The following is a 12632-nucleotide window of genomic DNA, read 5'->3' as shown; positions in this document are numbered from 1 at the left end:
ACTTATAATTGCATAAGGTTGTGTAATTACATAGTTTTCTACAATTGCCCCTAACCCTGTACATTGCACACTGACATCAGTCCCTACCCTCAATCCAAAGTCCCCATTCATATACTAAGGCCAAATTTGGACAGAAGCCAATTAACCTACCAGCATGTCTTTGGAGTGTGGGAGGAAACTGGAATACCCGGAGGAATCCCACGCAGGCACAGGAAGAACATGCAAACACCAGGCGTGTCGTGGTTGGGATTCGAACCAGTGACCCTTTTTACTGCTAGGCGAGAGTGCTACCCACTACACCACTGTGCCGCCATTAGATTCACTAGATTTTTTTTATATAGGATTAGAATATCTCACCACTACTATTTAACTGCAACCAGTCATATTATGATTTAGTACTGTTACCGTATGATTATATTTGGATAGCGCAGCATTATATTGGTATAAAACAGGAAATTAAGTTGCAGTTCAGTGAGTAAAATAATTATTTGATCCCCAAGCAAAACATGACTTATGCCGTGTACACACGGGCGGATTTTTTCGATCAGACTGGTCCGATGGAACGAATCCGTCGGACAATCCGACCGTGTGTGGGCTTCATCGGACCTGCAGCGGACTTTTTCGGTCGAAAATCAGACAGACTTTAGATTTGGAACATGTCTCCGCCGGACCCAGTTCCTATCGAGAAATCCGCTCGTCTGTATGCTAGTCCAACAGGCGAAAACCGACGCTAGGGCAGCTATTGGCTACTGGCTATGAACTTCCATATTTTAGTCCGGCCATACGTCATCACGGTGTGATCGTGTGTAGCCAAGTCCGTTCGTTCGAAAGTCCGTCGGAAGTCCGTCAAAAGTGTTGTGGAAAATTTTATTTATGTATATTGTCAGATGCCCCCCAGTGTCTGTTTTGCTGCAATACTCTCATTTGAGGGTATTCGCACATACAGATGCTGGTGGAAGACCATTGGATGCGGAAACCTTCCGTGGACACGGCGGATCTGTTTACCTTTTTAAGGATGTCTGTTTATGTCTCTCCAAGGAACTGGCCACTCCATGGCGACTGCATTTCAACTCCTAAGTAAACAAGTTTGCGTACCTTGGGAACCATAGTATAATCATACAATATTATGGCCCACTGGGCCATGGTATAGTACGGCTCGCATCACTGGTAGCAGTGGGAATGTGCACACGGCTGTGTTCAAAGCCATGTGCTTGCTGCATGGTTTTGCACACCACCGTCTGCACTCGTCACTACTGCTTTTATATTTGATTATATGCATGTGTGTCATTGGTTCTTTTGAATGAATACAAGTGTCTGATTGGCTGATTCTGAAGTCAGCAGCCTCTTTTGTTATCCATGTGTTTAGTATAAATAAAAGCCACTTGGCTATTTTGCTCAGGATTTTACACGGAGCTTGAAGTGATACCAACGTCTGTTTGTGTTACTTGGAGAGATAAATGAGCGCGCTTTCCCGGCATTATATAAGAGAGCTTTTTGTGCTTTTAAGCGCAAAGAAATTATATGCTTATAGGGAGAAGTTTAGATTTTCCCTGACATTAATGGCGAGCCAGAAAGGAAGCCAACAGATCTTCTAAATTCAGCGGACCTCGAGGGGGAAGAGACCTCCAGAACCAGAACCAGCAAAGGCCGGCCTATGGTAAGACAACCATACTTCAAGTTTTTTGAACATTTTTGCTGTTCTGTGTTTGGGATCTTGATTCTCTGTCCGCTGTATGAGGTAAGATCTGCCAGGCAAAGAACCTTATGTTTTTGTTTTTTTGTCGCTCTCTGTATAATGACGGGACTTTTATTGTAGGTTATACTTTTGTCATTGTAAGTAGGTCTATTATTTGGGGAAGCACCTATATTTAAATCCTCTATAGGTCCCATTTAATACAAACCTAAAGTGAATGTTGTGTATGACTGAGCAGGCTGTGTAATTGTATGTTGTGTATGACTGAGAAGGCTGTGTAATTGTATGCTGTGTGATATGTTTGTGATGTATATGAGAAATAGAAATGGATGAATTGTGATTTTTACCTTTGTATGGGACCAAGTCACATGTCCCCATAAGTGTAAAAATATTTTTAAAGGGTTTGGTTTTAAGTTGAAATGCCTGTCGCATATCCAAGTGCCCATGTATTGTTGGGACATCACAATAGGAGCTGTTTACACCCTGTGGGGGGTCTCAGGTTTCTAGGTAATAACATGGGGGGAGTTTCTGTTGACTTTCTAACTCTCAGAGTTAGATATTGTGTTGTATTTGCGACAAGAGTGTATTGTTTAAGACTTTTTCATGTTTTATGTAACTTTGGCGTTTTGGATATATTACATAATTGCATGGTTCGTGGGGTTTGAGTGGAGACATCAGTCCATCCTGAGTGTGGGTGTGTGTCTGCTGTTGTCCCTGTGCATTGTGTCTCATTGAGATGCTCATATTAGTTTAAAGGTACCCATATAGTGCCATCGGTTTGCGCAGGGCTCCACACGTGCATCGTATGCTCACGTCGGTCCCTGCCCTCGGGGAGCCCGCAGTCCGGGGTCCCCGGTTTGCATTCATGTACTAGGGCCAATTTTGGATGGAGGCCAATTGGCCTGCCAGCAAGTCTTTGGAGTGTGGGAGGAAACCCGAGTGCCCGGAGGAGACCCACGCAGGCGCAGGGAGGACATGCAGAGACCGGGCGGGTGGTGTCATGGTTGGAATTCAAGCCAGCTGCCCTTTTTGCTGCTGGGCGGGGGTGCTAACCACTACACCACTGTGCCACCCAGTATTGTTTCGTTAAATATACCTATATTTCAGTATAGGCCCTAATTGACATAGCCTAAAGTGTTTGTCTAGGGATAAGTGTTAATATTGGTGACTCAATTGGTGTTTCAATTGTATAGTCAGTTTTTGTAGGAAGAAATCCTGGTTTGTCTTGTCATTTGTTAATGTCGGCCATTTTTCTGTAGTCCGGGTTTCATTCACCATTTTGCCGTGGACCATTTTTCAATTGCTGCAACTGCCTTTTTGTTTCTGCTGATTTTAGTCTCGAGCGAAATATCTCTGGTTTTGTACTGAATTCCAGTTCCAGTAGAATCATTTAGTTTTTATTCCAGTTGTTTTAAAGAAGTTTATGTTTCTAGTGAAGAAATCTAGATTTTGGCAGGATCAACAACTAAATTTCATGTGTTAATGGTGCCATTTTTTTTTGTGGCTGCCATGGAAGGAAAAAGAACTCCTTCAGCCATCTTTTTGCAGGAGTTTCAGTTTTTGGCTTTTTGTTACACTGTTGTGTGGTATTTCCGTCAAAACTTTTGGTTTTCCTAGGGGATATGTGAGTCAAGGGGGATTCCCTCCCATTTGCAATATGGGGGCTTATTCCAACCACTCCGGGACAAAGAGTTTTTATCTGTTGATGTTAGCCATAGATTTTTCTAATGTCTTGATAGACAAAATATGAAGCTATTTGAGGCTTCCCCTCCCCCTCCCTCTTCCTACTCAGGTATGCAACAGGAAGTTGGTGGGAGGGGCTTGGCATCTTTTGACTTGTGTTTGGAAAGACAAAATCATTTTTATTTTTAAATTAAATGAAGGTTTATACTGTAATACAGTTTTGGGTAGAGAGCAAACAGGAGGCATCCAAGTTATTGTAATATCTAGGTACAGACGGAAGCCATAAGATTGTTTTTGTTTTGAATAGCGAAGGATTTCATGGTGTTTTTGTAGTTGTCGGACGAACACGTTTAGAGGGCTGTATATCGTGAGACTGGTCGGGCCGTGTATAATAGTCGGAATTCCAGTTCGTGATTGTATTAGCATAAACGTGAGGAGTAGTACGCTAACAGCCCCGCTCAGGCCGTGTAGAATAATCGGAATGCGGGGGTCGATTATGGTGACAAAGGCGCAAACCATAATCGCTCCGAAAATAAAGCGCAGGGTTCTCTGGACGCAGAGTTCGCCAAAAAAAAGCGATTTGAATCGTCATGGGCAATAGGTCGTCCATGCACCCCAGTCAGACAGCTACATAATACATGAAATCTGAGTTCTGAGGAAAAGGCCATTAAACTCCAGAAAGATTGACATAAGTGGTCCAAGGATACTATTTTGGGTATCCCTCTGGAGTTGATGTAGCGCGACTGCGGCTTCAGAAATCTGTAATGTTGAGTGAGTTGATGGATGCGTAGTATACATTTGTGTGATTAAAAATACACAGGCCTGTTTTTGAACTTTGTGTGGCTGGTCCATGCAAAGATTTTGAAATGCTCTCGTGCTTTCAAATTGTATTCTTTTCTATCGCTAAAAGAATGAAGGCAGCATTCCATCTGGTCGTTTTTATTTTTTTCGTTTTTGGGAACTATAAAATATCTCCCCCGCATTTGTATCTAAATGTTTGTCTTTGTTTCATTGTTTGTATGTGGTAACAAGATGTTTGAACCTACCGCGACAGCCCTCTTGCGTGTCGCGGCTGTTGTATTTTAAGTAAAAACGTGAAATTAAGACTTACAGGGGGTTTAGTTATTATCGGTTTTGTGGAATGTCAGTGACAATTTACCAATGTACACGAATGTTGTATTGTTTACCATTCTTTGAAGGAACCTTTGTTTATAAGTATCTTTTCAGGTCCGAAGAGTTTCTGGAAGTGTGTGTACAGGTGTATAAGAAGGTAAAAGTATCATAGGCTATTTCACTGTTTTATTCTGCACCATTCTAAACCCTGCATGTCTTCCTCCAGTTTGTAATGAGGAGGGAAGAAAAGGGGGGATGAGAGTGGTGAGAATAACACATTTTCAAACCAATAATACTAACCGCTCTAATTCTAACCAAGTTTGTGCCAAGACTGTCTTTCTTTGATGGAATTTGAATCAGCAAGCAGCAGTCTGGTGAAGGAGGCTCCCATCCCAGATGCTAAGAACCTTTTTGTCACTGGTTCCAGGTATTACACCCCGGATGGTAAGCCACGCACAGGTTATGCAGTGACCACAGTCCTGATGTCTGGGTTATTGTCATATGAGGTTTGTTTGAAGGTCAACCAAAAACAGAATTGTACTTTCCTCATTAGCTGTCAACTACATTCTCAGCTGATGCGGTGGGTGCAATCACTGTAACATGAACTTCAAAAGGTCCACCACAGGGTTCACGAGTCCATCCTGGACCCTGACACAATAACCAGTTTACATTCTTCCCAACCAGGTGACTGGGTCATTGTAAAGAAGCTTGAGGGATGAGACCACGCCAGACACTGCAAGAAGCGGATCAACCACAAAAGAGTAGAGGAGTATCTTTGTTGATTTATATTTTTTTGTTTAATAAATTTTGGCAAGGGTAACGATGAAAAGCATCCCAACTAGCTAAGAAAGAGAACAGGACACATGGTCGGGTCTACTAGTGCCCCAGCGATGACGGCGGTACATGCTACGTGACATTCATATTGGTGTGAAGAGTTTTGACAGACTAGTAAAATCCAAACAGACACCTGTCAAAAGAACTTAACAGAACATTCATAGAGGGTAAAATTAATTATAATTTTAACAATAGCTCTGGTTCTTGCCAGCTTTGGTATCGGGATAACTAGGTAGCCCACAAGTGTGCTACAACTGAAGTTTGGTATTAATGCGGATCTACAGCTTATAAGGTAATTTCCCGTAAGGCAAGAGGTTCATGTGTGCTGATGAAGCTCGTCCCAGCATCTTATGTCGTGGCCGATCGTGAGGATCTGATGGCGCGAGAGAAGGTAAGAATGGCAGGGACAGCTGGAAGGGAATTGCTTGTACACGGTGGGGGCTTGAGCTTATGAAACGCTTGAACAATTTCTCATCCATTGAGGATGGGATGTTTCATGTAACGGTTGAAGCTACAAGGAAGTTCCCACAGTCCAAGGGGGTTTCTGGGAATTCATAAGTAAAGATTGTTATATCTGGATCAGGGATAGTAGTGACAAAGTTCAGGCCCATATGGATAAGGTTTAGATCCCTACAAGGCAAAGCCAGAGCTATAGCTGGTGAAGGTTGGAATCCTTTTAAGGGTTTGGGAAACTTGGGGGATTTTTTATTTTCCATCGGATCATGGTTGAAGGAAGTAGGGGTATATATACTCATGTTGTTTTTATTTCTATTCCTTCTATATGTCGTGATGAGGTGTTCCTGTTGCCTGATTGGACGCGTGACCAGAGCCAGAGCAGATGACCACATCTTCCTCACCGAGATGAGACGCCCCGAAGCCCAGCCCACGTACGAGACACAGAGGATCCCAGATCGACCGGCGATTACTACAGCTCACCATGTCGTGTCCTCCTTATAAGTCATTCCTCCTGAAGAATAGAATCTACAAGTCAAGCCGCATTTTCCTTTTTTATGGACTCATATGGACTGTAAGGACTGATACATTTCCAGGTGTAAGAAGAAGATCAAGATTCATCGAGGGACACATGGGAGGATATGACAAAGAGGAGGAGCTGTTGTGGAAAATTTTATTTATGTATATTGTCAGATGCCCCCCAGTGTCTGTTTTGCTGCAATACTCTCATTTGAGGGTATTCGCACATACAGATGCTGGTGGAAGACCATTGGATGCGGAAACCTTCCGTGGACACGGCGGATCTGTTTACCTTTTTAAGGATGTCTGTTTATGTCTCTCCAAGGAACTGGCCACTCCATGGCGACTGCATTTCAACTCCTAAGTAAACAAGTTTGCGTACCTTGGGAACCATAGTATAATCATACAATATTATGGCCCACTGGGCCATGGTATAGTACGGCGCGCATCACTGGTAGCAGTGGGAATGTGCACACGGCTGTGTTCAAAGCCATGTGCTTGCTGCATGGTTTTGCACACCACCGTCTGCACTCGTCACTACTGCTTTTATATTTGATTATATGCATGTGTGTCATTGGTTCTTTTGAATGAATACAAGTGTCTGATTGGCTGATTCTGAAGTCAGCAGCCTCTTTTGTTATCCATGTGTTTAGTATAAATAAAAGCCACTTGGCTATTTTGCTCAGGATTTTACACGGAGCTTGAAGTGATACCAACGTCTGTTTGTGTTACTTGGAGAGATAAATGAGCGCGCTTTCCCGGCATTATATAAGAGAGCTTTTTGTGCTTTTAAGCGCAAAGAAATTATATGCTTATAGGGAGAAGTTTAGATTTTCCCTGACAAAAGTCAGTCGGAAAGACCGTCGGACCTTTGATGCCGAAAAGTCCGCCCGTGTGTATACAGCATTAGTACTTGGTGGAAAAACCCTTGTTGTCAATTACAGAGGTAAGATGTTTCTTGTAGTTGGTTACCAGGTTTGCACACATCTCAGGAGGGATTTTGGTCCATTCTTCTTTACAGATCTTCTCTAAATGCTTAAGGTTTCTTGGCTGTCGCTTGGCAACTCGAAGTTTCAGCTCCCTCCATAAATTTTCTATAGGATTAAGGTCTGGAGACTGACTAGGCCATTCCATGACCTTAATGTGCTTCTTCTTGAGCCACTCCTTTGTTGCCTTGGTGGTAGGTTTTGGGTCATTGTCTTGCTAGAAGACCCATCCATGAGCCATCTTTGGTGTTCTGGCTGAGGGAAAAAGGTTCTCATCCAAGATTTTGCAATACATGGCCCCGTCCATTGGCCCCTCAATTTGGCAAAGTTGGCCTGTACCTTTATCAGAGAAACAGCCCCAAAGCATCATGTTTCCACTTCCGTGCTTGACTGTAGGGATGGTGTTCTTAGGGTTATAGACAGCATTTTTCTTCCTCCAAACATTTATATACATCCACATGCCTTTTTTTTTTTTTCTTTACATGTGATTATAAGACCACACGCACACTGGGCATTTATCTCCTGTGCGTCCAGTCCTCGCATTTGCAGGAGCCTGGGAGATACAGCCGCAGCATCTATCCCCCCTTGACAGACAAAAATACACTACAGCTGGACACTGTACTGAGTAGTACTTGTGTTTAGTGCCGTTTGTGTTTGGCATAAATTAAACAATAATAAAACCTACTAACATATGTGCTATTGAATTGTTATGCTGTGTTAGTTGTGTGTTGTATTGTTAATTGTAAGTTGGTACAATAGTATGTGCTACTTAGACATATATAATCTGTAAGTATCTGTATCATAATACAAACAGTTGAGATTTAATGTATGACTAAGAGTTTGCTGTTTATGGGGGCTGCTTGCTAAAACACCGAATATTCAATTTGTAGCACCCTCTAGTGTTAGAATAGGTGTAGGATAATTTACTGGATTCAGAGTAGTTGCATGAATCTGTTAATTGGGTCAAGGTACAGATTCAGGTCAGGCTGGAAGGCTCTACAAACCAGTCCTCTATCTCCTCCCCCTGGCTCTGGAGGTTTCAAGGAAACTTCTAGAAGCTAGTAGGCAGGGGTATAGAGACAGGGATCATAATATTTATGGGAATCTGGCCAATCCCCTGCAGGAGGAATGGCAGAGTGTAAGAGAAGTTCAGTTGGAACCATAAGGCCATTACATGCACATGCTCATAATTCTGAGCAAAGGCTCAATACAGAACAGGCATTAGCCTGCACAATCATATGTATTAGAGTGTGCACAAGACACACGTGCACGCACATGTATGCGCACTGGTGACAAACAGCTATTTAAGCTGGACTATGGCAAGGACAGATTGCTGAGTGGTCTTCAGCTAGTTCCTGTTTAACCTGCTATACTTGTCTATCCGTGTTTGACCCAGCTTGCCCTTGACCAATCTCTGGATTCCTGCCTGCCTATTGTGATCTCGGCTTGTACTCTGACCCTGCTCCTGTCTTGTGCTTCTGTGCCTCTCTGCCCGACTGTGTACCGACCTCAGCCCGTATCCTGACTCTGCCTTCGACTTATGTTCTTGTACCGTCGCTGTCCCGCTGTCTGGTGATCTTCTTCCTGCAAACTTTAGCTGGCACTACCTGTTCTACTGGCCCTCATGCCACTCTGTGTCCTCACACCTCCTGTCATCACTACCAAGGGTGTTGGACAAGAGGTGCAAGAGAAGCTCCCTCTACAGCTTGATCACCACCAGGTACTTGACACATGGTGGCTGAACCAGCAAGGGGGAGTCAGGTGGAAGATGGAATGTTGAAGTGCTGCTGTGTGAAACCTGGGAAGGAGCCAAAAGAGGAAGGGGTGGTCTGTCTCCAGGCTGAAGGCTGGAAGGAGGAAGAAAGCTGAAAGAGGGATATTCATTGCCCTGCAGTCCACTGGTAAAGGACAGCCTGTTAGCCAGAAAGGAATCTAGCCCAGAGAAAAGGCCTGAAAGCAGTTTCACCTACAGCTGCAGCACAAAGACAGTGTAAGTACATCTACACCCCCAGGGTCTACAAGGGAGAGGGCTGCTAGGTGCCATATACAACCAGTTCTCTTTAGGAAAGTGCTTCAAGTCCGTTCTGGAATACCTTGCTCTGGGATACTCTTAAAGGCAGCCAGGTGGGCTGGTAGTTTCTAACTGGGGTCTGAAGAAGCTAATTTAAACGGGACCAAGTGTTCCTTACAGAGACTGTTTTGCTGATCTGTTAAGAGACAGAAGTCACTCTGGAGGTAGTAGAAAGTCCAGGATCCATTTTTGTGTATTATTGTATAGAAATAGGAAGTTTTGTCCTCAAAGGTTGTTTTACCTCAAGTTGGGCATCTCGTATACACCTAGGCCCTATCCAAGTTGTTTACTCTAAATAAAACAACCCCACGGACTGGTTACTGACTTTGGATGCAAGTTGAAAAATGTGTGTTGCCTAGCTGTGCAGACAATAGGGGGACTCAAAACTCAGTGGATCCTTAGAGGGTAGTGCAACAAATTTATTAATAAACCTCAGGTATATGTGTATAAATTGTTTTCCTAGTATATTGGTATAGCTGTAGTTTGGCCCTTTTTTCTTAATCCAATGCTGTTAACAAACATTTAAATAACCACAAGTAGTTAGCTTATACAGAACATTTATTCACAGATATAAATATTTAAAATAAAATGTAACACTATATATATATATATATAAATTATATGTACAGTATATACAGTAGATACAAATTTACAAACTGAAATGCTCAAAAATATAAAACGCTTGTAACATAACTAAATTCATGATAAATGTAATGGTACCTGCACAATGCAAATCAATCATATTTTTTAATAATGGTCCTTAATACTCTTCTTTCATGCAAGCAATGGACTGGCTTTTCAGAAGAGTTGCAAATAGCAATATACATAGATGGGTGGATGTCAGTCTAGAAAAGTAGATGTTCCTAGGTTGCATTTACATGTAGACTGCTCTAGGTAATATCTACACATGATACTGAGCCTCCATGTTTGAAAGAACTGAAATCCAATGAAAGAAAGGAGTGAACTAGGCACAGTAAAGCTGAGCAGCCAGGAAATGAGGCGGACTCTGACTTGCTGCAGCTTCCAGTACACACTGTAAGAAGCTGAACATTCCTTCTAAAATGGTAGCCCTATGGCTTCCATTTTGATTCTCTGGCTTCAGTGCTTTTTGCACACCAGACAGGTGTGCAGATTAGAAGTTAAGACTTCTCTTTGATTTAATTTGCTACATGTTTGCTACATGTTTGTTCCTCCCCAATAACTCAAAAAAATTGAAGCCAAAAAAACCCCAGGTAACTGGCATTTTCAGGAAGATGTCAATAAGGGCAGACTACACATTTTCTTTAGAAAGCAATGCAATTAAAAGAAAACATGTTTTTTTTCTAAATATAATTGCAAAGTTGTGCTTATTCATGAAAGGGTTAATAGTTTTAATTGGTGCGGGTCATTGATAATTTTATGCAGGTACAATGCTTTATATATATATAATTTTTATAGTGTGCTTGTATTTGCTATGGAATAAATGTTCTGTTAAATAAGATCAAGGCTTTTTTTCTCAGAGAATAGGTGCAGGAACTCAACCATGCCCGCCACACACACATACCTGCGAAATGGCATGAAATAGTAGCTCTTCCCTCTGCATACAACCCCTCCCTCCACTTCCCTCATCTTCTCTACCCTCCTTAAAAGCTCCACCATCTGTCCTATGTCTTACCTTTGTTGCAATATTAAGCTGAAGCACCTATCCGGCTGTAGTACCTCCCAGCATACTATACTACAGTCACTTGCAAGGGAGATCATGCAGTAGGAGCATCAACAACTGGTCATCAGGGAAAAAAACGGAGACCACAGAGGGGGCAGCCTACCACACACCCTCTCCTGCCCATGACTGCACTGAACCCTGGTTACCTGTTCTGTATCTCCCTTGTCCCTGTCCAGCACTCAGTGAGATCTGTGCAGGAGATCTGACCTGTGGGAGCTACTGGAAGATAAGCTATCACTTGTAAACGCAGAAGCTGGAGTTCAGTGTTACCAAGTGATAATGGTGAGCAGGGAGCAGAAGACCTGAGCCAGAGGTGGTGGAACTGAGTTCCCCCTAGTTCCTGCTGAAAAAAAGCCCTGAATAAGATGATTATTATAGCAAAAGTTGGCAAACAATTGACCAGGGCCAGTAAATTGCCAAAACATGGTATGTAATAAGACTATCAAATCTTTAAAAGCTACTGTAAAACAGTGTAGTGGGGCACTGCTCAGGAACTACAGTACTTCAATATCCTACTACAGTTTAGTACTATGCATGGTAAAGAGGCTCAGTCACATTTCCCATTCAGGACTAAGTGACAAAGTGAAAGCTTACTATCCACCCATTGATACTCACTTTTTTTTGCTTGCTCCCTTACCGCTCCTATGCTCAGTCTTTGCAAAATACCTGGTGTTTTTTGGTGCGAGGGAGCACGGGACCTTCTCTTGGGATGCTTGGGTCTGGTTGGTCAATGGTGGGTCTGAAAACTGTCATGTGAAATGGAGGAGGATATCCTAAAACCTGTGAAATCTCCATCAATGACTAACACAGAAACAAAGCGAAAAGGGAGTGCTGCAAAACTGAGTATAAGTAGGTTGCTGAAGTTGTTTAGTCATCTGTTAAAATAATTTATTGGAGTTCATCACTGGAGAAAGAATCTCCCAAGAGGAGAACAGAAGTGTCATTTAGACTTTAATATTCTGGAGGATGATCACGTATACCGGATTAAGAGACATTATCATAGTTGCATTTATTTCCTTTACTGTTAATTGACTGTACATGAAAAGGTATTTACAGAAGATTGATTGGAGCTGATCTTCTTATAGCCTTGGTGGTTGAAAGTCCAACATCCTCATAATTGCAAGTTTCTTTGGACTCAATAAATGCAGTAGTGTTACTTTCAATGCCACGAGAAGTTTCAAACTGGTTAACAATTTTACTCCAAAAATAGTGAATTGAGAAATCAGAAACTGCATTTTCAATAACAGTGTCATAGACATCTTCTAACGAAGTCTCTTCTATTCCATATTCTTCTTCTAGTTTATGTTCTTGAGTACTTGATCTACACAGATCAACAGACAAAATATTGTTAGTTGCATTAATTGTTTATACTATTTAAAGCAGTATTAAATCCAAAACCCAAATTGTAATATATTGCAGGTTACCAGTCATAAGATATGGTAGCTGCATTATTTTTCTTTTGGGCTTATTCCCCTCTGTTTTCACCTGGTGATCTGACCAGTAATAAACCGCCTGTATTAGAGTGCCCCCAGTTTTGCTGAATGAGCACAAGGGACATGTTTGGAAAGCCGCATTGTC

General features: G+C 42.3%; 1 protein-coding gene across 4 annotated transcripts in view; it reads right to left on the bottom strand.

The window, feature by feature from the left end:
* Positions 1 to 9892: 9892 nt before the first annotated feature.
* The window catches only part of LOC141106091 (uncharacterized), a 145585-nt gene continuing 142845 nt past the window's right edge, over positions 9893 to 12632 (bottom strand). For all 4 annotated transcript variants that reach the window (XM_073596514.1, XM_073596516.1, XM_073596517.1 and 1 more), the window contains one exon: positions 9893 to 12375. In XM_073596514.1, the coding sequence (XP_073452615.1) occupies positions 12105 to 12375 (271 nt within the window). In that variant the 3' untranslated portion in view covers positions 9893 to 12104. The remainder of the gene's footprint in view (positions 12376 to 12632) is intronic.

Source organism: Aquarana catesbeiana, linkage group LG08, assembly GCF_042186555.1.
Source record: "Aquarana catesbeiana isolate 2022-GZ linkage group LG08, ASM4218655v1, whole genome shotgun sequence".
In the NCBI taxonomy this organism is placed as follows: Eukaryota; Metazoa; Chordata; class Amphibia; order Anura; family Ranidae; genus Aquarana; species Aquarana catesbeiana.
Note: the sequence above shows the minus strand (reverse complement) of the source record. Positions and strands in the feature narration are given on the sequence as shown.